Source organism: Myiozetetes cayanensis, unplaced genomic scaffold, assembly GCF_022539395.1.
Source record: "Myiozetetes cayanensis isolate MyiCay16 unplaced genomic scaffold, myiCay2020 scf17, whole genome shotgun sequence".
Lineage (NCBI taxonomy): Eukaryota > Metazoa > Chordata > Aves > Passeriformes > Tyrannidae > Myiozetetes > Myiozetetes cayanensis.
This window is the reverse complement of record NW_026087378.1, coordinates 4,234,261-4,257,233: the sequence shown is the minus strand read 5'-3', so window position 1 is coordinate 4,257,233 and position 22,973 is coordinate 4,234,261. Positions and strand designations below refer to the sequence as shown.

The following is a 22,973-nucleotide window of genomic DNA, read 5'->3' as shown; positions in this document are numbered from 1 at the left end:
CAGGACATTATTTGGGTAGAGCGACTGCATTTCAAGATGTGTGTGATGCAAAGCTAAGGAAGGTTCAGCTGGGCACCCCATTTGCCAGAGCCTCAAATATTGCTCAGGTGCCCGGGCAGGTCTCCCCATTGCATGTGGTGTCTTCACAGCTCCCCACAGCCCTCCCCTGGCTCCTGTAGCCCCCCATCAGCCCCTCTGCAGCTCCCTGCACCCCTGATGGGCTCTGCTAGCAGGAACAAAACACACCAAGGATCTGAGTCAGAGATGTAGTTAAAGTTTGATATCTCAGTTGTCTCAGAATACATTTGTTTTTCCCCAAATGTCAAAACAAATTAGTCTGCAGCCACTGCCACATCCTGGCCTGAGTGCAGATCTGTGCTAGGAAAACCAGCACAGCTCTGGGATCCTCCTTCAGGTACTGCAGTGAGAACATGTAACAGCCTCTGGAAAACATCTGAACCTCTGTTCTTTGCTTGGTTGGTTTTACAGCCTGTGACTCCCTGGCTGACAGACACAGCTCCAGGCACTCGTGAGGGAATGGGACACACAGGCCCCTTCCTGAGGAGCAGAGGAATGAGCATGTGGGTCTCCTCAGAGTAGGGCAGGAGATTTAGGGATGGGGATTCTGGGCAGGCAAGAAGGGTGGATCTCTGCATCCCTTTCCTGGAAGAGGAACCTCCAAGGCAGTTGCAGAAGGGATGCAGCTGGAGGGGTAGATGGGGCCAGCTCTGAGAGGGTCACATGGGGGATAAGTTGGCCAAGTCCTGATGCTGCCAACAGGCTGAAATGCCTCACAACACAAAATAATTCTCATCTAAAGACAGAAGAAATTATTTAGGAAAAATTTTGATAATCCTTTTAACATTGGACTTTTCAGACAGAGATTTTCTGCTTTTTTTCAGTAGTTTTTTTAGCGGGAAGGCAGAGGAGGGGCAGTGAAGGAACCTGAAATATTCTGGATAGAGCAAGTGTCTTCCTTGTCAAAGACACTGGGGTGAGAGGAGTTGTTTGCTTCCTCCTTTAATGAGGAAACCTAAACTATCGTAAATTTGGGGTCAGCCCAGGCCAAAGCCGGGTGGAGAAGCGGAGCAGTGGCAACACGCACAGCCCTGTCCCCTGCCAACGGGGCACGTGAGCCAGTCATGTAGTATTAGTGGCTCCATGTTGCAGTCAGGTTGGATGCCACGTGCAGGCACATTAACATGGAAAACACATTAGCCCCCGCCGAGGAAACCTGAGCAAATTAGCCATGAGATGCAGTGTCCTGGGATTTCACACCAGTGTCATTCCCGGGACAGGAAGGCACGGCAGAGCTGGGGCCCAAGGAGTGGGTTGGCTCCAGTTCAACACAGTCCCAGGCAGCCAAAGGAGCACCGGATTGGAGGAGCCCTCTGGAATGGCACAGATCCATCACCTGCCGCAGCCTCCCCCCACCCCGACACAGGGTGCGGGTGCCACCGCCACCCTCCTGCACCCTGCGGGAGAGCGCGTCTGCCCCGCGCCTCGGAGCCAGCTTCTGTCCCAGCACCTCATGAAATATTAACCCCGGAGCCGGAGCATTCCCGGTCTCTCAGGGGAAAGAGGCACATTTGCAACGCTCCGAGGATGATCTCCTTTCCCGGACACCCCGTCACGCACACTTGCACCGGGCTGGCACGTGGCCCCGGGAGCGCCTCCCGCAGGGAAGGGACACGGAGCCCCGCCGGGAGGGGACACGGAGCCCCGCCGGGCTGTCCCCTCAGCTGACCCCGCCGCGATCCCCGACGGCCGCCCCGGCCCCGCTCCCGGGGCACTTCTGGGGGTGCCCCCGCTCAGCCCCCTCTGCCAGATCCGCGTGTGCGCCCCGTGTCCGAGCCGAGGGAGCAGCCCCGGCACTGTGGGCTGGAGAAGGGACCCGGGGGGAGCACAGGTCGTGGTCAGAGCCTCCCAGGAGCAGGGAGGCACACGGGGAATCACCACACACGCATGACGGTCCCGCTGCGCCGACCGGGAGCCTCAGTCTGCACCCCAGCACCGGGACCGAGGGGCTGCCCTAGGGACAAGCCAGGACCAAGTCCCTCCCGGGAGTCCCCTCCTGGCAGCCCGGCCCCGGCCCGGCACGGCTGCGGCAGCGGGAGCAGCGCGGAGGAAACGGGAGAGCGGCAGCACCTTGGCACATCAATAATTCATAAAATGCCAGCAGCAACGAAGGGAGAGAGGGACCGGGAGCAGAACAGAATATCACACGGCTTTTTAGTGGTCTTTTTCTATTAGTGTCAGCTCTGTGGCTGGTTTCAGTGAGGAGAACTTTCCCTGGATGCCCCCAGAATTTCAGGATGGGGCCTCCTGGCCAGGGTCGGCTCCCAGCTCTGTGGTGGCTGATGCAGTTACAGGACTCTGGTGATTTCAGAAGGACTCACAGGGCACTGTCCTGTCCAAGGAGCTGCAAGAGGTGACACGCTGCAGGCAGCCAGGCTGGGCTCGGCTCTGCTGTGCCCTCTCCAGCCATCACCTCCAACGAGCCCATTTGGGTGAACTCCTGATCTGGCTGACTCAGGACACTTCCCAGACCTCCCACCTGCCTGCTGCCCTCGCCACAGCCGAACCTGCACCCCCTTCTCCGTGTCAGGGGGAATCTGCAGACTCTGCAGGTACAGAGAAAATGGGATTTTTTCATGTCAAATACAGGGAAAACCTTGGGCCAGACCAGAGAGTTCCATACCACGCCACGCCAACAGACAGGGACATGCCCTGTTAAATTCCAACAATGCCCAGACACACCTGTTCCCCACAATGCCTGGATGATGCCTCCTGTGGCCTCGGAATGGGCTGGCCCTCCCATATCAGTGAGCAGTGGCACAGCACCCACGGCACCCAGAGCATCCACAGCACCCACGGCACCCAGAGTACCCACAGCAGGAGGGGGCAGGGGTTTCACTCCCAGTCTGAGCAGTGAACTTCAAGGCTGAGGAGGAAAGGGGGAGACTGGGAAAGTGGAGGCACCGCCGTGCCAGCAGGAGCCTCCCCCCGCTGCCGCCCTCCGACACGGGATCTGGGGGTCTCCCCGGCAGATGCTGGCACCACAGCAGCTCAGAAGCCCTGCAGACAGCCCAGGGCAAAATTTTTAATTTGGCATCACACTTCAACCTGAAATCTGAAAAAAAAAAGAAAATTAAAACAGGATGACAAGATGTCAGTGTCTTCGAGGCAGAGCAGCCCCACGGCTGCTGCAGCTCCACGGCAGGGGCCGGTCCCGGCAGCGGGAGCCCACGGCAGCTCCAGGGCTGCCACGCTGTGCCACAGGGAAGCTCGGTGCTGAAACCAGCTCATGGCACAGAGCTGCAATGAGGATGGAAAAGGCCACTTGCCTTGGACAGAGGAAACATGAGAATGTGGGCAGGAGCACCCAAACCATAAGATTTCAGGATTCCTCCCTGTATGTCTGGCAGAGAAGTCAGATTGTGTCAGAAACAGTCGTTTAAAAACTACAGAAATCCAAACATTTGAAATGGTTCCCAGTTCAAAAACCTCCCTGAAACTCTCTGGAGCAGCAGCAGCAGCAGTGGCAGCAGCCCCTGCCAGTACCTGGCACAATGTAGCCAGCAGCTTTCCAGCCATGGAGCAAAGGCCTGGGAAGGATCAGTGAGAGGGAGAGGGGAACTGGGGCTGCAGTGGGGACCTAGCCACAGACTTCTCTGGAAAAGTGCCTGGATACCCTCTGTGCCCCAAAGGTGTTCCATTTGCATGATCCCATCAGCAGATCCAGCTGCCCTGGATCTGTTTGGGATTCCCCTGGGTGTGGGGTTTGTACCTGCACCCTGCTGGTAATCAGGGAGGGTGTCGGGGCAAACAGCAAGTTCAGCTATTGGAATTCCGGGTTTTAATGAAATCCAGAGAAGTGTGTATCAGTCACAGTAAATTGTACTGCTGCAAAGAGCCACGTCCTGTAGAACAGGGAGCTGCCAGCACATTCGTCGAAATGACTCCTGTTTTGCAGCTCACCATTAACTGCTCCTGAAGGAGCTGCAGTCAGAGAATTCCTGGCTGGAATGTTTTAAGAAAACAAAGGTGAGGGGGGCTGGGGTGCAGCAGTGGGGCCAGCCCCCCTCCCCAAACCCAGGAGAGGGCCCTGCGGCTGCTCCTGCCTGCCAGCCTGACATCAATAAAACATGGAGACAAGCCTGGAACAGGGAGATGAAAAGGGGATGAAAGATGCGTGGAAGACAGGCAGTCCCACTGAGTGGAGAGGATCTGAGCCACAGTGGCCAAAACGTGTTTCAGTCTCTGCTGTAGGAAAGTGCTGGTGAGGGGGGATGTGGGGGGCACACCCAGTTCCTTCTCCTCTCCCCTGGCAGAGCAGAGCAGGTGCTGTGCCCCTCACCCTGTGGCAGAGCTGGGCACTGATCCCCTTCCCACAGGTATGGCTCTCCAGGCTGCTGCCACCCAGGTTTGGGGCTAGGACAGGCTGGGGACATCATGGGATGGAGGTGGGGACACCCTGGGATGGAGCAGGACATGCTGGGATGGAGCAGGACATGCTGGGATGGAGTGGGACACACTGGGATGGAGTGGGACATGCTGGGATGGAGTGGGACACACCGGGATGGAGCAGGACATGCTGGGATGGGGTGGAACACGCAGGTTCCCGGGTAGCCTCAGCACCCACCGACCTGCCCAGAATCCTCACAGTGGCAGCGACTTCAAGCAAAACCCACGAATAAAAACCCCGAGCAGCAAACTCACAAAGCGTGTGAGAGTCTCTGTGGCTCACCACCGACAAAGGGCCCTTTAGCAATCCCATTATTCTCATTATTTAATAAAAGACAGATGTTTTTATTGAGAGCCGGACAGGGACGGGAAACGCGGGATCAGCGATCCAAGGCCGTTAGAGACGGAAGGGACCCGCGGGGGCAGGAGCTGCTCCCGCCGCCCGGGGTGCTCCTCTGCCAGGACGCCGGCGGGATCCAGGCAGTGTTCGCTCCGCTGCCCGCGCCCTAAGGCTCCCCGTGCGGTGCGGCCGCCGCTGGCCCCGCCGGGGCCTCTTCCTCGCCCGCGGTCCCTTCCCCGCCCCGGGTCCCCTCCTCGCCCCCGTCCCCTCACGGTCCCGCCGGGGCTCCCTCAGGACTCGTCCCCCTCCCCCGCTCACAGCGCCCCCTGGCGGCGCTCGGCGCTCATTGGCTGCGGGCCTCGTGACGTCACGGGGCGGGATCCCCCCCTCCCGTCCGTCTGCCTCGGCCGGGTGCGCGCCACCGCCCCGGGCGCTGATTGGCTCGCGCCGTCCCGCCCGCTGATTGGGCGCCGCGCCCCGGCCCTTCTCCCCCCCCCTCCCCTTTACGACCCGAAATCACTTCCGGGTTCTCTTCCCCGGGGGGGGGGTCGCGCCCCACGTGACGCCGCCGTCCGCGAGCGGCGCGCGCCGCCCGCCCGCAGCCAATGAGGGCGCGCCCGGCTGCCCCCATTCAAAGCCGGCGGGCGCGGCGGCCAATGGCGGGGCGCGCCCGCCCCAGCGCGCGCTGACGGGCGTGCGGCGCGGCCAATGGGGCGCTGCGGGGTCCGCGCGCGGGGGCGGGGCGGGTGCGCGCGGCGGCGGCGGCGGCCATGGCGGAGCGGGGCGGCGGCGGCGGAGACGGGGAGGCGGCGGCGGCGGGCGGGAGCGCTTCGGCACCGACCTGCGGTACCGCGGGGCGGGCCGCGCCGGGCCCGGGCGGGGCGGGGACGGGGCCGGGGCGCGCGGGGGCCGGCGGGAGCGCTCCCGCCTCCATTTCCCGGCCCCGCGTGCGGCGGGACGGGCCCTGTGCCCGGTCAGCGGGCTGGGGCCGCCCCCGGGAGCGGCCGCCGTGGGGGCCCCTCGCGGTGCGGACGGGCCGTGTGTGTCGCCGGTGATCGCCTCGTGGCCCGTGTTGTTCCCGGTCCCAGAGCACGCCCGCGCTGTTCCCGCGGGGCAGCGCTGGCCGGTCCCGGGGTGACGGTGTGTCCTGTCGCGGGTGCTCGGGGGCCGGGCCCTGCCGCGGGTCCCGCCCGCGGGGGACACGGGAGCCCTTGGAGCGGCAGAACTGCCCCCGCCCCGGGCACGGCCGGGGGGCCCCGGGACGGACCGGAGCAGCAGAGCGTGCTGGAGGAGCTCTGGCAGGGCAGGATGCAATTTCCCCATCCCACCCCTGGGTCTCGGTTCCTACGAGTAAAAACTAGCAGCTGGGGACTGATAACCTTGAATTGGGAGGGAGAGGAATCTCTTGAAGTAGTCGCAAGCTTAGTTTTACCCGCTCAAAGTTGGCGGGGTTTCCACTCCGTTTTTGGTGTCTGTCGAGGTTTTTCGCTGTTCGCGGTCAGCACTGGTGTTCCCGCAGCCCGGCAGCGATCGGCAGTGACCCGTGTTCCCTGTATCCCTCTCTGTTTCTCCCCAGGATGGCTCAGCAGCAGGCGCTGCGGTTCCGCGGCCCCGCGCCCCCGCCCAGCGCGGTGCTGCGGGGCCCCCCGCCCCTCCTGCGGCCGCCCCCTCCCTTCGGGATGATGCGGGGCCCCTCCGCCCCCGGCCCCCTTCGGCCGCCCCCCCTTCGACCCCAGCATGCCCCCGATGCCGCCGCCGGGGGGGATCCCCCCGCCCATGGGGCCTCCACACCTACAGGTAAGGAACCGGGTGCTCCCGGGTTTTGGCACGTGGAAATGTCCTGTGCTGGGCCACTGAATTCAGGAAGGACATTGAGGGGCTGAAATGTGTCCAGAGAAGGGAATGGAGCTGGGATAGGGTCTGGAGCACCAGGAGCACCCGAGGGAGCTGGGGGGGGCTCAGCCTGGAAAAAAGGAGGCTCAGGGGGGACTTTCTCACTTCCCGCAGCTCCCTGACAGGAGGGTGGAGCCAGGTGGGGGTTGTCCTGTCCCTTTTTCCCTGGGAGCAGAGCCCAAGAGGAAACAGCCTCTAGCTATACCGTGGGAGGTTCAGGTCGGACATCAGGAAGAATTTCTTCATGGAAAGGGCTGTTAGGCATTGGAATGGGCTGCCCAGGGAGGTGGTGGAGTCACCATCCCTGAAGGTGTCCAGGAAACGACTGGACATGGCACTCAGTGCCCCGGGCTGGGTGACAAGGTGGGGATCGGTCACAGGTTGGACTTGGTGATCTTGGAGCTCTTTTCCAACCTCAGTGATTGTGTGATTCTGTGTCAGTAGTACAAAAAGGGACATTAAAATGGGTGATGGAAACAGCGGGGCAGGACAGAGCACAAGGCTCAGGTGTGGTGTTATTTACCACTGCATACCTGTGGTATGCAGATGAGCTGCTGCACAGCTCCTCGAGGCAATGCTAAATCGATGGATGGTTTAAGGTCTTTTGTCTACTTTTCAGAGACCTGGACATTTTGGAAGGGACAAGACCTTTGTGAGTGAGAAATGGATTATTTTAATTGCCTTGTGGGGGTGCAGTGCTGTTGTTTATTTGCCTTGTGGGGGTGCTGTGCCATTAGGGCAGCGTAAGTGCTGTGTGGGCTGAGGGCTGACTGAGGAGCTCAGTGCTACCACGTGCTGTAAACAATGGATTAAATCCATTACTCGTAATTGCAGTTTGAAGAACCAGCCAGAGTTACTTTGGATCCCAGGCCTGGCTGTGGGTGTCTCTGGGATTTCTGTGTTTGATCTACATCCTGAGGGTGCTGCTGCAGTGTCACACGGGGCTGGTTGGTTGTGCCAGGCTGGGAGCTCCACAGCTCCTCACCAGCACCAGGCACGGCTGGGCGTCCCAGGCTGTGCCAGCACCGTGCTCTGCTCCACTCTGAGGTGTGGGGTCACACACAGGATGGTGAGGGGCCTGTGGTGGGAACGGGGGAGCTGTGCTCGGAGCAGGGCTCAGGACATGCTGAGATCCTGGCTGTGCACCAGGCACCACCTGCTCACATGGTCTGACTCCTGCTCTGGGGAAAGCAGCAGCAGCAGGTGCAAAGTGAGCTTCACTGGATCCTTCACACGGCTTGTAGAGCACGAAAACTCATTGTGTGGCAGGTGCAGGAGCTGGGGGAGGAACAAGGGAGGGGAAGGCAGGTTAGAGTTGCCTTGAGGGCTTCTTGTATTTGTATAGAAGGTTGTCCATGCACTCTTGGCTTCCTTTATAGTAGTGTTTACCACAAATAACTGCAACTGTTTTGGTACATGGATTTAAAGAGCAGTTTAATAAAATACCACTCTTAGAGCAGAAAGTTTGGATCTCAGGGAAGCTTCCAACAAAAGCCAAATGCAGACAGGAGCCAAGGACATGGCAGCACTGGCAGCTGCCAGGGGCACAGCTCCAGTTCTGGGTGCAGGGGTGCAGCTCAGGGCCTGTGTGTGCAGCTTGGCACGAGCCACCCCCTCCCTGTGCCACGGGATGTCCTGGGCTGGCCTGGCCCCAGCAGAGCCCTTGGGGTGTCCGGTGAGCACGGAGCTCGAGGCTGTCACTGGAGAGCAAAGCTTCTCAATCACAACTTCATTTAGAGCTGGAGTGATGGAGGTGATTAGGGCTGCAGTTCTAGGTGTTTGCAGAGTAAGTTAAAAGAGCTCAGTGAATTTTGTCAGTTGGCTTTTTATAGGGAAGCATTTGCTGTACTTGTGAACAGGGAATTTCAAACAGTCCCAATAAACAGGTAGAATAAAAGAACTGAAGGTACTTTGAATTACAGACAGGTGTTCAGGCTTTCAGGTAACTGTGATGTGCAGGGCAGATTGGGATTTCTCATCATGGGGCAATAATGAGCATGTAGTTGTATCTTTTTACTTTCAATTGGCACTAGTTAGAAATTTAGTTAATGGGAAATTGAGGACTATAATGGATTGTAATGAAACCCACTGCTCAGCTGTGCTATCAAATTGGACCCTTACTTATAATTTTTTTTTAACATTTCTTCCCTGGGAGGGTCACTGGGTAACTTTTCAGTGGGTATTTTGTTCTTTTTAGGAAAGGACTTTTCTTTCACCACACTTCTCTTCATGTCACCATTTTCAGATGCATTGATGCTTGCATCTCAGACGTGAAGTGCTGGCAGCTGTTCTGCCATAGGTGGGGGGGTTGGCAGGAAGCACGTTCCCTTAGCTGGGAGCTTTGGATTGTTAGAGAAGCTCCCAAGCCTGGCAGAGTTATGCCTACTGCCGTGGTACTGTCTGTTGGTGGTCTAAGAAAGGAAAACTGCTTGGAAATTATGTTGTTGTTGTTATCACTATGATCATTGTTGTTATTATATGCCTTTAGAGACCACCATTTATGCCTCCTCCCATGGGTAGCATGCCACCACCTCCTGGTATGATGTTCCCTCCAGGAATGCCGCCGGTGTCCGCGCCGGGAACACCAGCAATGCCCCCAGCTGAGGAGATCTGGGTAGAGAACAAAACTCCCGATGGGAAGGTGAGATGTGTGCCGGGCTGGTCCTGCTGTGAGCCCCTGACCTCGCAGTTGGGCACTGAAGCCGTGCTGGTGGCTGCCCCCCCTGTTCCTGGCTATAAACTGGAGGAGCCGGGCCGCCTGTGGCGGGGCCGCGGTGACGGGGCCGCTCTCCCCTCAGGTGTATTTCTACAACGCGCGCACGCGCGAGTCGGCCTGGACGAAGCCGGACGGGGTGAAGGTGATCCAGCAGTCGGAGCTGACGCCGATGCTGGCGGCACAGGCACAGGCCGTGGGGGCCTCCACCCCCACCACGAGCAGCCCTGCGTCCGCAGCCTCGCCATCCACCTCCTCCAGCACGCAGTCCTCCACCACCTCCACCACCACCACGGCCACCTCAGTGTCCCAGACCAACTCCAGTGAGTACCCAGGGGCGTCCCGGGCCTCGGGCGGGGGGAGCAGGTGGTGGGGGTGTTGCATGGGGAATGGCAGCAAAAACTTGGAGGTTGTTTCAGCATCAAGTGGAGTGTGAATTTAAAGTAAAGTGTTTAATCCAGAAGGACCTTGCATGCCAACCTTTCTCCCCCCCCAGTCTCAGAGTTCTTCAGGTCTTTGTATATTTTTCTCCTGCTGTTATCACATCATCTCAGAGCTATTATGCATCTATTTCCCTTTGACTTTAGATAGAGCTGAACTGTTTTTAAAGGTGGTTCAAAAGAAAAGTTGATCTGAGACAGGAGTTTAGTTGTAGCAGTTTCCTGGTGGTTTTCTCCATGGCATATGTTGCTATAGAAGGTTGGGTCTCTGAGAGCTGCTGGGCTGTGAGTATTGGTTGATTGCAGAATAGAGATGCTTTGGTGTGTTACTTTTATTAGCATTATTCTTCTGCCTAAGCCTCCTCAGTTCCTATTTTCTAGAGTTGCACAGAGAGGAAAAAGAAAGTCCATTAGAGCCATTATTGTTCACTCATGATGTTTGAATAATAGTCTGGAGATTAGTGCTGCTTCCACGGGCTGAGCCTTTGCTTGTAAGGGTTTTCCAGCTGAGGGAAGGGGCTGAATTTACACAGCAAGCACATAATGCATGGCTGTGCATCAGCAGTGTGGTTGGCACTGCACTTTGTCCCGTGTGTGCTGCCCAGGAGCCTCGGGTGCATCTTGACAGAGAGGTGTGTTACGTACTGTGGGTCTGTTTGCACGTGAGTGTGTCAGCAGCAGACTGTGTGAGGTCACTCCCCATGCCCAGAGCAAGATGTGCTGGGGAGGGAGCAGCTCAGAGAGTGCCCTGTCTGCATACAGGGCCACTGACAGACAAACAGCACTGGTGCTGAGCAGGGATCCAGCACTGGGACAGCCTTGGGTGTTGTAGCTGCTTTGGCTCTGATGTGTTCACTGAGCCAGGCCAGAGAGTGTGCAGGAGATGAACTGTTCCAACCCTAGCTGGCTGTAGAGTTGCAGCCTCTGGAATTGGTCTTTTTTCTGTAACAGGGGAGACAAATCAAGCTTAACTCGCCATTTAGCCCTAACTTCAGAACCTGTGTATGAAAGGGAGTCAAATTTAGGTGACCCTCAAATTCTGTTTTCATTGAGGCTGTGGGAGGACACATCATTAGAGCAGCAAAGAACTTGTGTTGCTCAAAGCCTTTCAGGGCTTTTGTTTATTTTGAAAGGTAACTAAGTACTGTGTTCAGCAGCTTTGTTGAGCTATGGTCTGCTCTAACGGTTGTGCTGAGTAACGAGTGGGATGGGAGGTGAATGTTAGCTCCTGACACAGTGCCAGGCTTGGGAGAGCTGATCCTGCTTTGGTGACAGCACTTTATGCACCTTCTCTGAACTTAAATTTCCTAATATCGAACGCTGAGAATCTTTCACTTCTACCTGTTCTATCTGCTAAACTTTGCCTTTGCTTTCAAGAACTGTTACTGTTGGTGTCTGTGCCTAGGTGATGAAATTTTATAATTGAAAATAATTTTATAACTCTCAGATTGTAAAAATACTGGGGCTTCTGGCTGAGCTTCATTCTTGCCTGGTACTGATTTGACTTTAGTCTTACAAATCACATACTGACTGTCTGCTCTGTTTCCCTAAACGTTAGGCACTGCTAAGAACTTTCACCCTTTCTGAAGTGCTTAACGAAAGATCAGAAATCTTTATTTAAATATGCTAATACTGTTATGTTATTTGGAATGTTTCTGGTAGTGTTAAAAATGCATGGTGTGCCCATTGGAATATGGCCGTAAATTGGTGTGGTTTCTTTTTTTTTTTCCTTTTCCTTCCTTCCCTGCACCAAATCCTGCAGAGTGAATTTGAAGTTTAAGCAGACTTGTCTGTAGGTCCTGTTGGCCTGTGCTGTGAGGTTGTTTGCTTCCAGTTAAGGGCTGGTTTCAGTTATGCTGCAGGGATGGTGGAACTGAATGCCAGTCGTGTGTTTTCCCACTGGGAGGCACTGAAGACCAAGAAAGTTCTTGCAGCTGCTGAACAAAAGTACTTTCCTTTTCCTTACTTATTTACATATTTTTATTGATATTTTCCTGTTCTGGGAATGCAGCCCAGCATAGTCTTAGGCAGACTGCTGTCATGCAGGTGCTGCTGTTAAAAGCAGAACCTGTGTTCCTGTAACACAAGGACAATCTGTTGCTATGGGAAACTCTCTGTAACCTTCTGTTCCTCTTTCTCTGAACAGGGATACAGAGTAGAACCTCATTTCAGGCTGTATTAGTCCTTTGATACATCCCTGCTACTGCTATGGAGGCTTGTTAGGTGTAAAGAATGGGACAAAGCAAAATTGGAAATTGACTTTCTATGTGAATATTTAATGTTCCAGAGAAGGCAAAGTATATTTTGTCCAGGAGTGTCTTCCTGCTGGTTATATCTGAGCATATCTCTTACGTACCGGGAAACAGAGCGCCAGTATGTTTGCAGCAATATATTGCAGTGTCTAAGATACAAGGTGTTCTTTTGTGTTTTTTTATCAGCACCTACCACACAAGACCAGACCCCGAGTTCGGGTGTTTCAGTTGCCACACCATCAGTCAGTGTTTCAACCTCTGCTCCTTCTGCTACACCTGTGCAGACTGTACCCCAGCCAGTCCCACAGACATTGCCTCCTGCAGTTCCTCATGCAGTACCTCAACCAACTGCAGCAATTCCTGCTTTTCCACCAGTAATGGTACCTCCATTTCGTGTCCCCCTTCCTGGCATGCCTATTCCACTTCCAGGTAAATTGGCAAACTGTAATTGTCTTGTCTGCTACATGTCCATGTTGTCAGTTGTTTGCACTCATGTGTCCACTGTGTACAGAACTTGCCTGGATCCTCTCCTCAGAGTATTTCTGAAAGAATTCAGGGTTAGCAGACAGACTTTTTAATTAACAAAGAACGTAAAATTTTTTTACTTCTAGTTCTTTGCTATACTTAGCAGAAAACAGCTGCATTTAAACATATAATGTTTAAATGAGAATATTGAGCACTATATTTTACTAATTGCAATATTGCTATTATTTTTTTTTACTTGCTTGATTTAGACCTTAAGTCTCGTGCACAAATATTTACTAGGACATGGATGAGCAGGACCAATTACCATGGAAATCATGACCCAGTGATGTCAGGTGTTTCCAGTTCTCTCAGGCTGCAGCCATCAGGTACAACGCTGAGTGTTGAGGTGTGACCTGAGGACCATAATAAGGCATTCAGGGTGCCAGGGTGTTATTCACGGGCTTTAGGTTTAAAGACCATTGAGAAGGAATCTTAGATGGCAGCACAATGCTTCTGGGTAAATCAACTTCCTAAGTTTTTATGAAATATTTAGATACCTAAGGAAGGAGTTTTAGGCTGGGCTAAAATGTTGGGCTCACTTGCTCTCTGTAGTTGCTGCAGGAGGTCACTAATACCACTTAGTGCTTACACACCACGTTTCATTTGCATGGATACAGCTGAGTTCCTGTTCTAGTACAGAACTGATGTGTTTCAGTGCTCGGTAGCACTAAACATACACCACGAGCTGTCGATTTTGTGTTGCAGAGGAAGGTTGGAGACTGCAGTTGTATTGGATCCAAGTTAGTTTGTGATTAAGAATGACAGAGAATCATCCTTGTGTTTCTGACTCTTTGTACAAGGAGGTGACTTCCTTGCTGTCCTCCTAACGCAGCCCCCCAGTGCAGGTGGGGGGAGCCCTTTACCTTCCAGTGAATTGCGTGGGTGAAAAGTAACCCTTCAGAACACTCCTTTGCTAAGGGGAGCAAGCCTGAAAGCAGTTAAAATGCTGACTAGAAGAGAGCACCAGCTTTTAGCTGCCTCTGCTTTTAAAACAGTCTTCTAAAATAACTGAGCAAAGCTACTTTAATCTGTATTGGCCTGAAAGGGAAATCACAGTGTAGGACTCATTTTAAGCCAGGAAACAAATGCTGTCCTGAACATGATATTCAAGGCTGAACAACAAATGGATAAAGGGTAGAGGGGAAATACTTCACATTTGTGAGGTTTGGAGGAACAGTAAAATGGGTAAGCCTTAAAGGTGGTCAGCTGAATGCGCTGAACTGTGCATTCTGACCTTGCCAGCAAGGGATCAGCATGGAGTGAAGGGTCCTTACACGTGTAAGGGATATAATCTATGGAAGTGTGACCTGTCAGGTGAAGTGGGGATGGTCAGAGCAGTGGAGAAGAGTGCCAGTGGAAATGGAGACACTGGGCGTGTGTCTGGGTTGGGCTTTTTTGTGAGCTGTCAGTCAAAACGTTCTGGGAGTAGTGCTGTACAGGAGCAAAGGCAGAGCAGGAACATCGATCTCCTCCTGAAACTCATTTTTGAAAATTAATTTTTTTAGAACTTCCCTGATAACAGGTGTGGGCTCTGACCAGTTCTCCCAGTGAGCTGGGCTCAGGTGGAACCCACAGCATATAGGAAGGACACCTGGCAGCAAAGTGCTTCTTCCCCTAGCGGGTCTGATTTGTCAGTTCACCTGATTACAGAATGAAATCTGTCTGCTTTCAGCTAATTCTGACTTGAGTTGGTTGTGAGGGTTTATAAACACTGTAGAAGAGAAGGAAGCCTTTAAAAGCTCTTACAGTAACGAGAAACTGAAGAGAAGTCAAAATTACTCATGGCAGTATCAGTGCAGTCAAAAGGGCTTATGAAGGTTAGACTGTAGATGTTTGGGACGTTCAGCACTAGGTGTGGTGTCAGCCAGAGGATTCAAAGTTACAGGGACAGTGGTGAACAATAAATACCACTGGCAAGTAATTTCAGAGTTAATCTCTTGTTACACTGCAGTAAGATGGAGCAAAGGAAGTGTTCATTAGTGATATCTCATAATCTCAGACCTTAAAAAGTAAGTCTGCTTTCTCTCAATTCCCATGTTCTAAGTCAGTTGTATGTTTGGGAATGACCTTGGCAGAGGAAACAGCTTGGGTGTTTGCTCAGTCTTACCTGCGCTGCAGCATCCCTAACTCCAGCACCCTGCAGGTGGTGGTGTTTATACTGACCCACGTTGGAGACATGCTGTAACTTCCTTAACAAAACGAATTTGCAGATTCATTGTCAAGTAGACAACATGACCACCCCCCCAGTTTAGATGAACACTTCAGTCAGTGCTGTTTGAGTCAATGTTTTTATGTCTCAGTTTATAAGTTTTTAATAAAACTAGTTTGGGATTCTCTCATTGAAATTATTACTACAGAACCTTACAATTCTAGTCTGTCTTTTAAAATAAATTGGCAGTATTTATGTATGCTTTCCATGCTATATCTCTAATGAACAAACCCAGAAATTACTTTGGTTGTAAACACAGGGGTTTAATTTCACTTTCCACTGGAGCATTTCCCACCTCAGTGATGAACTGAAACCCTTGAAGGGGAGGTTTCTGAAGTATTTCAGTTTCTGAGTGTCCAGACTGGACCAGCTAGAGAGAATTTCTGTAGTTGCCTTCCACACCCAAAATGGAGGTTTTGGAAATGCATTCCCCTCATCCCTGTCTAATTTCTCGCTGAATTTTGGTCTGATCAAAGAGGATGAGCTGCTTTCCTCTTTGTGCCCTTCTGTGTTGTTTCTTACTGAGCTGGAGAGCAGACCAGTGCATGGTGCCACCTTTCTAAGTGCGAGTTACGGCTTTTAAAGTATTTTTCAGCTTGTGCCACTCTTGATAATCAAAAATAAAGAAAATTTGGGCTGCCCCTGTCCTAGTGCAGCTTTGTGTACCTCTGTCTGCAGCTTTATTGCTTTTTACCCCCTTTCTTCCACTTGCAACCTTTCTGTAATGACCCTTGTACCCTCAGCTTTCCCTCTGGGTTGCACTTGGCTGTTACCCCGTCTCGCTGCTCTGAGTAGTTCAGATCTGTCCTTCCACCCTAACCCTGCTCTCTAAGTGCAGCAGCAGATTGAGGACAGCAAAGCCTGTGAGTTTCACTGTGCTGCTGCTCCCCGTGGGTCTGTCCCAGCAGAGGCTGCCTGTGGAAGCAGCCCCGGTAGTGGGATATTTTCCCGTGGTGCTGCCCTACAGGGAGAGCTGCATTCCCCCTCAGATGAACTTAAACCCCTGAGTCTTCACTGAAATACCTTTTTTCTTTTTAATGACATGCCAGTAACTTGCTAAACAGCTGGTTTAATGTAGGCAGAGACTGTTGCTGCAGTTTAAAATTAGGTTTACATTTGACCTGGCGTAAAATGTTGGAGCAAAAGTAATTCACATTTTCTTGCTGGGAGGCTCCCTCTCTGCCAGCTGCAAATGGCATTCCAAATTGTGGCAGGAAGTCCGTAGCACCCCGTGGTAGCTGACATCCCATGGCAGCTTTCCAACATGCTTCCTATCCGTTTTGCAGGTGTAGCAATGATGCAAATAGTCAGCTGCCCGTATGTAAAGACAGTCGCTACCACCAAGACCGGTAATTTCCAAACCCATCCTAGTTCGTTTTGTCTGTAAGTTGGCATGGTAGTGAATGTGGTTGTTTCTTTTATTTCTTTATTTGCTTCCCCACTTGAATGACTATATATTACTTTATTTTCAAAACCAGTATAAATGCAAATATCATATTTGGCCAGGAAATAACTTCCCAAATAACTGTTAGTGTCAGCTTATTCTGTACCCAGACTCCCGTACAGTTTTCTGTAACCATTGAGTTCTGTAATGACTGTGACTCTCATGCCCATACTTAGTTCCTAGTTTCTTGTGTGGATTTTTGTTTTCCTGCTCCACATGTGCAGTGGCTGGCTGTGCTCGCATGTTGTGTGCGTGTCTGTGCGTCTGAGTGTGAACTTTCATATTTCAATTGTGGATTTAAGAACAGTCACTCACTGAGAACACGTTATTGCAATGTGTAATGTGTGCTTTTCCATTATTTAAAACAAGACTTTTTCGATGTCAAAGGCTCAAATTTATGATACTGTAGTTCCAATCCTATCCAATTGGTTGTTCTAGAACTTGTCATTCCAAATCTGTTCGTTATACCCAGTTTGTTGGGATGAATGGAGAGATGATAGGATAGTGCAGCATTCTGGCTTTCTTATCTTGGATATTTGCTTGCCATTTTACTGTAGGATTTCAATAAAGTGGGTTTTTTTCAATCAGTTTGCAGCACTAAACAAACCCAACAATCTGATACTATTTAATTCTCGTCAGGTTTTATTGAAGGCTCTGAATTAATGCCAGTATTTAAGATTTATCAAAGTTCTACTCTTTATTCCATGGTTTAAATTCAAGCCACTGTTACCTTTTTTAAGAGCAATAGGAATATCTCTTAGTGATAGCATAATTAAGAAGTGGAGTAGATTTAAAAAAACAAATAATTTTTGCTACAGAGATCTCATAAAGACCTTTTTAATAAATAGAGCACCGAATAATGAAATATAAAAGCAAATGTCTAAAAACTAACAAGCTTTGTGCTCTGCAGAATTACACATTAATTAAAAATTAAAAACCATCTAATTTGCCTGGGAATGGGCATTAGTGATTGCAAAACACAGGAAGGAAATTTGGTAACAATGCCTTACTTTTCCAATTTAACTTTGAAAAACAATCCTTCTGTTTATTTCTATGGGTTGATTATTTGTAAGTTAAGTCGGTAACGTGCTAGGTGTTGGTCCTTAGGTCCTGCTTTGTCACTTACTGTTTTCTTCCTCCTTTTTTCCCTTTTTCCCTCTGCCCAGGAGTCCTGCCTGGCATGGCCCCCCCCATCGTGCCCATGATCCACCCGCAGGTGGCCATCGCCGCCTCCCCCGCGACGCTGGCGGGAGCCACCGCGGTCTCTGAGTGGACGGAGTACAAAACAGCAGATGGAAAGACTTACTACTACAACAACAGGACTTTGGAGTCCACATGGGAAAAACCCCAAGAACTGAAAGAAAAAGGTACTTTGGGGTTTTTTCTTTTATTGCAGCAGCACACTGGGAACATCGCTCGGACCGTTAGCGATTGTGTTTGAAAACGCGAGCGGGAATGTTTCTAATCCCTGATCTCTCTTAAGAATGTTTTTAAGTTCTGATTGTAAGTAGCCACGTGAGTTGGTCTTGAGTCTGAAAGCTGCAGTTTGTTTCCCACTGTACTGTCAGAGTGTTTGGTTCTAGAGCTGCTCCCAAATCCCATGCCTTGGGTAAATGCGTGTTCCTGTGCCATTAGAAAGTGAGTACTTCATGTACGCATGTGTTTGAGAAGGTTCCAGTTGCAGATAGAAAGGGAGGAGAAAAGTCAGTTATTCCAAGGGCTGTAAACCAGGAAAAAATTAAGATCATTGGGCTGAATTTCACATCTTCAAAAACATATAAACAGGTTTGGAATATGAAGTAAAATAATATTGCTTCTCCCTGTCCACATCCCTACGGTGTGTTTCGCTCATGTTCTGTGACACGTGTTCACTTAAATGCACTTTAGATCCATGGGGGTACTATATGGGGCAGAAATTGTTCTTGTATCAAAAATAAGGAGGAAGGGGCAAAAATTCTTTGGCTTTATTCAGTTTATAAAGCCTTTTAAGAACACAGATCCAAATAGTTCTGTCTTTTATTTTCTCCTGAATTTTTAGTTACAAGAAATCTGCTTAGACAAAGGCAGGACACTTACACTGTTAGTTAGTTCAATTAATGCCCATCTTCTTAATAATTCAGAATAAATAATAGGTCTTTTTACTGAGATGAAAACATCTAAGACAGCAAATCCCAATTTTGCTGAGAAAAGATTATGCATTTTAGGTTTTTTTGAAATGAGTGCAGAGCAATCTCCAGGAGATTCTGCATTAATTGTGTCAGATTTTTTTTTTTTTTTTTTTTTTTTACCACAACAGTTAAAATCTGAAAGTGGTCTTCAGTGTTGCTCTGTTAGTTGATATTTTTATTGGTGTTTCAGCATTCCTGTTGGGGTACCCCTTAGTCAGCTTTTTTAGTATTGTAGCTGCCTCACAATATTTCATTTTCCAGTCCCAAGTAGATCTTGGCACAGGAGATAACCGTGACTTTATAAGTGGACACTGGAAAGCCTGAGAGGGACAGAAAGTGGTGAGAATACATTCAAAAGAAGTTTTGGGTTGGTGTTGTGCTTGGAAAATTATATCAATAAAAGTAAATTTGTTGTGGTTCTATAATGATTTCTGAATACTCAGGAAGAGTCTGTCTTTATTTAGAAAAAATGGAAGAGAAGGTCAAAGAGCCAATTAAAGAACCCTCAGAGGAGCCTTTACCAATGGAGACAGAAGAAGAAGAGCCAAAAGAAGAACCTATAAAGGAACTGATAAAAGAGGTAAAAGACCTTGAACCCAGTAGTCAGTCTGGCCACTGTGAGTCCCACATCCCACAGCTGTGGCTGCATCTCAGCCAAGGCAGGTTGGGAGGAGCCATGGTTAGTAATCTGAGTTCTTAAATTCTGGAGGGGATTTTGAAAGCCTTCGTTTTTGGACTCAGACTTTTCTTTTTCCTGTTATTTTTTTTACATAAGGAAAAAATGTAATTTAAAAGAAAGTTATAGAGTATATGAGTTAAGGAATTGGTAAGAACATGGGGCAAAAGTTAGCTCATTACATAAATGTGGTGTTCTCTCACTGATTTTAAGGTACTTAGAAAATGAAACTTGTCCTGAATATTTGAAATATTTAATAGCTTTTTCTCTATTTCTTTACTTCATTATTTTGAACAGTTTGACACAAAGCTGACGTGTTCTCCATGTGCTGTAACTGCTAAGTTTAGGTTGTTGGGAACGTGTGTCCTAGAATGTGTCCTGTAGTGTTTTCAGTAAACAAACGTAGTTTCCTTGGAAGGTGTTTTACTGAGCTGAACAGGGTAGTTCTTGAGGGTGCTAAGGGGTGTTAGAATAAAAATTAAAAATTTTATCCTGATTTCTGTGAGCTTCCATGTAGTTTAGTAGGCAAAAGCACAGAATTAGGTGCCTGGATTTTGTTGCCACTCCACCTTGTTTACTTCTGAGATAGTTACCAGAAATAACCTAAACTTATTTCTGCTGCAGAGGTTATTGCAGATTTTCACTGTTTCATACTCCATATCTCTCGTTTTCAAATAAACGCATTTTAACAACAAATGAAAAATTTTTTTTGGCAGAAATTGCCCCTGTATCCCAACCTCCCTGGATTTGTAGGATTCATGCAGATCTAGGAAGGCCTTTAAGTCAGGTTTCGCTGAAGTCAAAAGTTAAGAAAATGCTTAGAGGCTTTGGAACTGAGATTTTGGAGTAGCAGCTGCTGTTGCAATGCCAGTGTTTCTGTTCTGGGCGTGGATGAAGTGTCACTGCGAGCTGCTTGTCAGCATTGCTTCAAAATACATTTGCTTGTTTCAAACAAGTTCGTTACTGTATGATAAATAGTTAGCCAGCCGTCACTGCCTGATCCTCTAACTTGTTTTTTCCTCGAGGAGCCAAAAGAGGAAGAAATGACAGAGGAAGAGAAGGCAGCTCAGAAGGCCAAGCCGGTTGCCACCACCCCTATTCCAGGCACCCCATGGTAGGTGGTTACTGCTGTGGGACTGACAGGGCTGGTCCTGGAGCCACCAGGGTGGCTGCTGGGGGGGTTAGAACAAGTGATAGTGTGTGAAGAACCTGTTCTTGGTGTGCTGCTGTCCCAAACAGTGCCGTGTTCCTCCCGCCAGCGCTGCTCGCACGGTGCCAGTGGTGGTGCTCAGCACTGGCTGTTGTGCCACTCGCTGCCTGCAGTCCCAGAGGCACCATTGCCAGGATTTCATATCCCAGCCCATTCACCTGCCACCGATTCCTCCTGGTCTGGTATGAAATACTGGCCAAAAAAATAACCCTGGGCTTCTCTTGGCTTGTGCCTTGAGAAACAAATAGCTGCAGCTGCTGGCCAAAACAAGCTTTTGGTTTTAACTTAGCCCAGAAACTGCTCAGGCTGCCTGTGTGATGTCAGGAGGGTAACTTCTGCTGTAATATATGTAAATCATCTCTGTGTTTGCGTGACAAAGGTAAAACTCTTCCTGATGGGAAAGGGATATTGTTTCCATTTTTGCAATTTAGCTATTGCTGTTTTTTATTAATGCTTGGTATTTAAAACTGTCTCCCTTTAAATTGCCTCTGTGGGTCTTTCATCCCATCACATATAAAAATCTGGCAAGATCCTGAGGTTGCCTTTTCTCATAGTATGTGGGGCACTAAAGAGATGAGGTAACTTTATCTCAGAATCTGATTCCACTCTCTAAAACATTTTTCCAGAGAAGAACTGAGTCTCCTCTTAAAAAGCTCCTGATAAAAAGCATTTTTAAAATTGTGTTTTCAGTGTCAAATTTCAATTACTGCATTTTCAAATCTGCCAGCAGAGAAAAGGAGCAGTTCAGGGGGTCCCAGCTGGGCAGTAGGAATGTCTTGGCAGCTGTGCAGTCAGTGTAACCTCTGTGTGTGTGTGTGGCCATCGTGCTTCACTCTGTGAACATGGTAATGGGTACATAGTGAGCGAAGACAAGGTAATGTGAGCCCTCCTGTCCCATCCCCAGGTGTGTAGTGTGGACAGGGGACGAGCGTGTGTTCTTCTATAACCCCACCACCCGACTGTCCATGTGGGACCGACCCGACGACCTCATCGGGAGAGCTGACGTGGACAAAATCATTCAAGAACCTCCTCACAAAAAAGGAATGGAAGAAGCTAAAAAACTTAGTAAGAGCAATCTTGTTGCCATCTTAGGAAACCTGAATATAACTTACCACTTGTTTTTGTGTTGATTTCCATAGCTTGTAACATTTAAATAAGTGACAGAAATGTAAGGACATACTGATAATGTGTGTAAATGTGCAACGTTAAGAGGCTGGTGGGAATGCAGATTGCAGAATCCTCTGGGGAGAAAACAGACCATTTGAAGAAAGTAGATGCTAACAAGGTTAACTGTTCTGTAAAATGCCAACAGGCTGAAAAACCCCACAGGTTTTACTGACTAAAAAGAGGGAATGTGCTCATTTTGTAAGCAAGAGGCCAGAAAAGATTAATCATAATGTATGAATGGGCTCTCACAGAAGAGGAGTTTAACTTAGAGATCATCAACCACAGTAGAGTTTGGAAACAGCTGCCAAGAGCAGAAAACATTCAAGGAGCTGCTTGAGATGAGGTGAGATTTTTCTCTGGCCTCAATTCTAGTAAATGGTCCTGGGATGACACGTGGATTTGGTAGCTGGAGGAGAGCAAAGTGCAAGTGGGTAATTAGGCTGTTTGACCTGAGTTGTTTTTCCTGGAAATAATAGGTCAGTGTTTGTCATTTTAAATCCTGAGCTGATCACTGGTCCACTAGTTCTGCTCCCCAAATTGCCATGGTGTAACTCCAAAAGTGACTGAGAACCACATGTCTCCCTTTGTCAGAACACGATTGCTGCACACATTGTCCTCAGTTTGTGCACAAACCTTCACTCATAAATTACAAACCCTTCATCAGTACAAAATCTAAAGTATTATTGAAATCTGTTACAGTTAGAGAAGAGCATGAAGCTGCAGAGGAAGCAAACGAAGACGAGCCTATTAAAATAAAAAAGCGCAAGTAAGTTTTTTTGCTTTTTCAATCCCAAGCAGTCTGTGTAGGTAAAATAACTGAAGTTTGTAACCTGAGACGTGTATGCTGTGTCCAGCAGAGCAGAACAGGAACGGAAAGGGTTGGGGAACACAGTCATCAGCTTTCTGCTGCTCAGCAGCTCAGGTATTTGATATTTCCCTGAGATAGCTGAAACATATGCAGAGAGGAAATAGCATCTCTTTTGGAAATAAATGGTGTAAGTTGGTGAAACCAAGGAATATTTTGAGTGCAGTTTGTCTTAAATACCTTACTTCTGTTGTTTGTTGATTTCTGGGCACAAGACTTTGTTGCCAGAATATCCAGCCACCTAGATTTTCATAGTGGTTTCTCTGTTTTCACTCTGTTATGAAGGTTTAAGAGTTTCATTTAGGTCCTTTAGTCTGGTTGCCTTTTGGAAGTGATATATGTGATATACTTACGCTGTTTTAAGAATGGTTTTGCCATGTTCTTTGTGGTCATGTGCTCTTAGGGATGTGGAGCTGTTGGCAGTAAGGTCTGGATGTTGTTTGGGATGAAGGGCCTTTGCTCTTAGTGAACCTAAATCAGCAAACTTGGCCAGAAGACTGTGAGGTGTTCCCGGTCTGAACAAACTCCCTTAGTGCCTCATGGCCCTGAACAAGAGATCAGAAAATTTAGTGCTGCTGTGTAAAATCTACTGCATGTCTGGCAA

At 49.7% G+C, this 22,973-nt stretch overlaps 1 protein-coding gene across 1 annotated transcript in view; it reads left to right on the top strand.

Annotated features, from left to right (window-relative positions):
- The first annotated feature begins 5,636 nt into the window (after positions 1 to 5,636).
- Positions 5,637 to 22,973, top strand: part of TCERG1 (transcription elongation regulator 1) — a 30,388-nt gene continuing 13,051 nt past the window's right edge. The window contains 12 exon segments of the mRNA XM_050311816.1: positions 5,637 to 5,653; positions 6,384 to 6,497; positions 6,499 to 6,604; positions 9,189 to 9,341; positions 9,499 to 9,736; positions 12,292 to 12,534; positions 16,126 to 16,188; positions 17,450 to 17,650; positions 18,916 to 19,031; positions 20,153 to 20,241; positions 21,242 to 21,402; positions 22,204 to 22,270. Of these exon segments, the coding sequence (XP_050167773.1) occupies positions 6,385 to 6,497; positions 6,499 to 6,604; positions 9,189 to 9,341; positions 9,499 to 9,736; positions 12,292 to 12,534; positions 16,126 to 16,188; positions 17,450 to 17,650; positions 18,916 to 19,031; positions 20,153 to 20,241; positions 21,242 to 21,402; positions 22,204 to 22,270 (1,550 nt within the window). The 5' untranslated portion in view covers positions 5,637 to 5,653; position 6,384.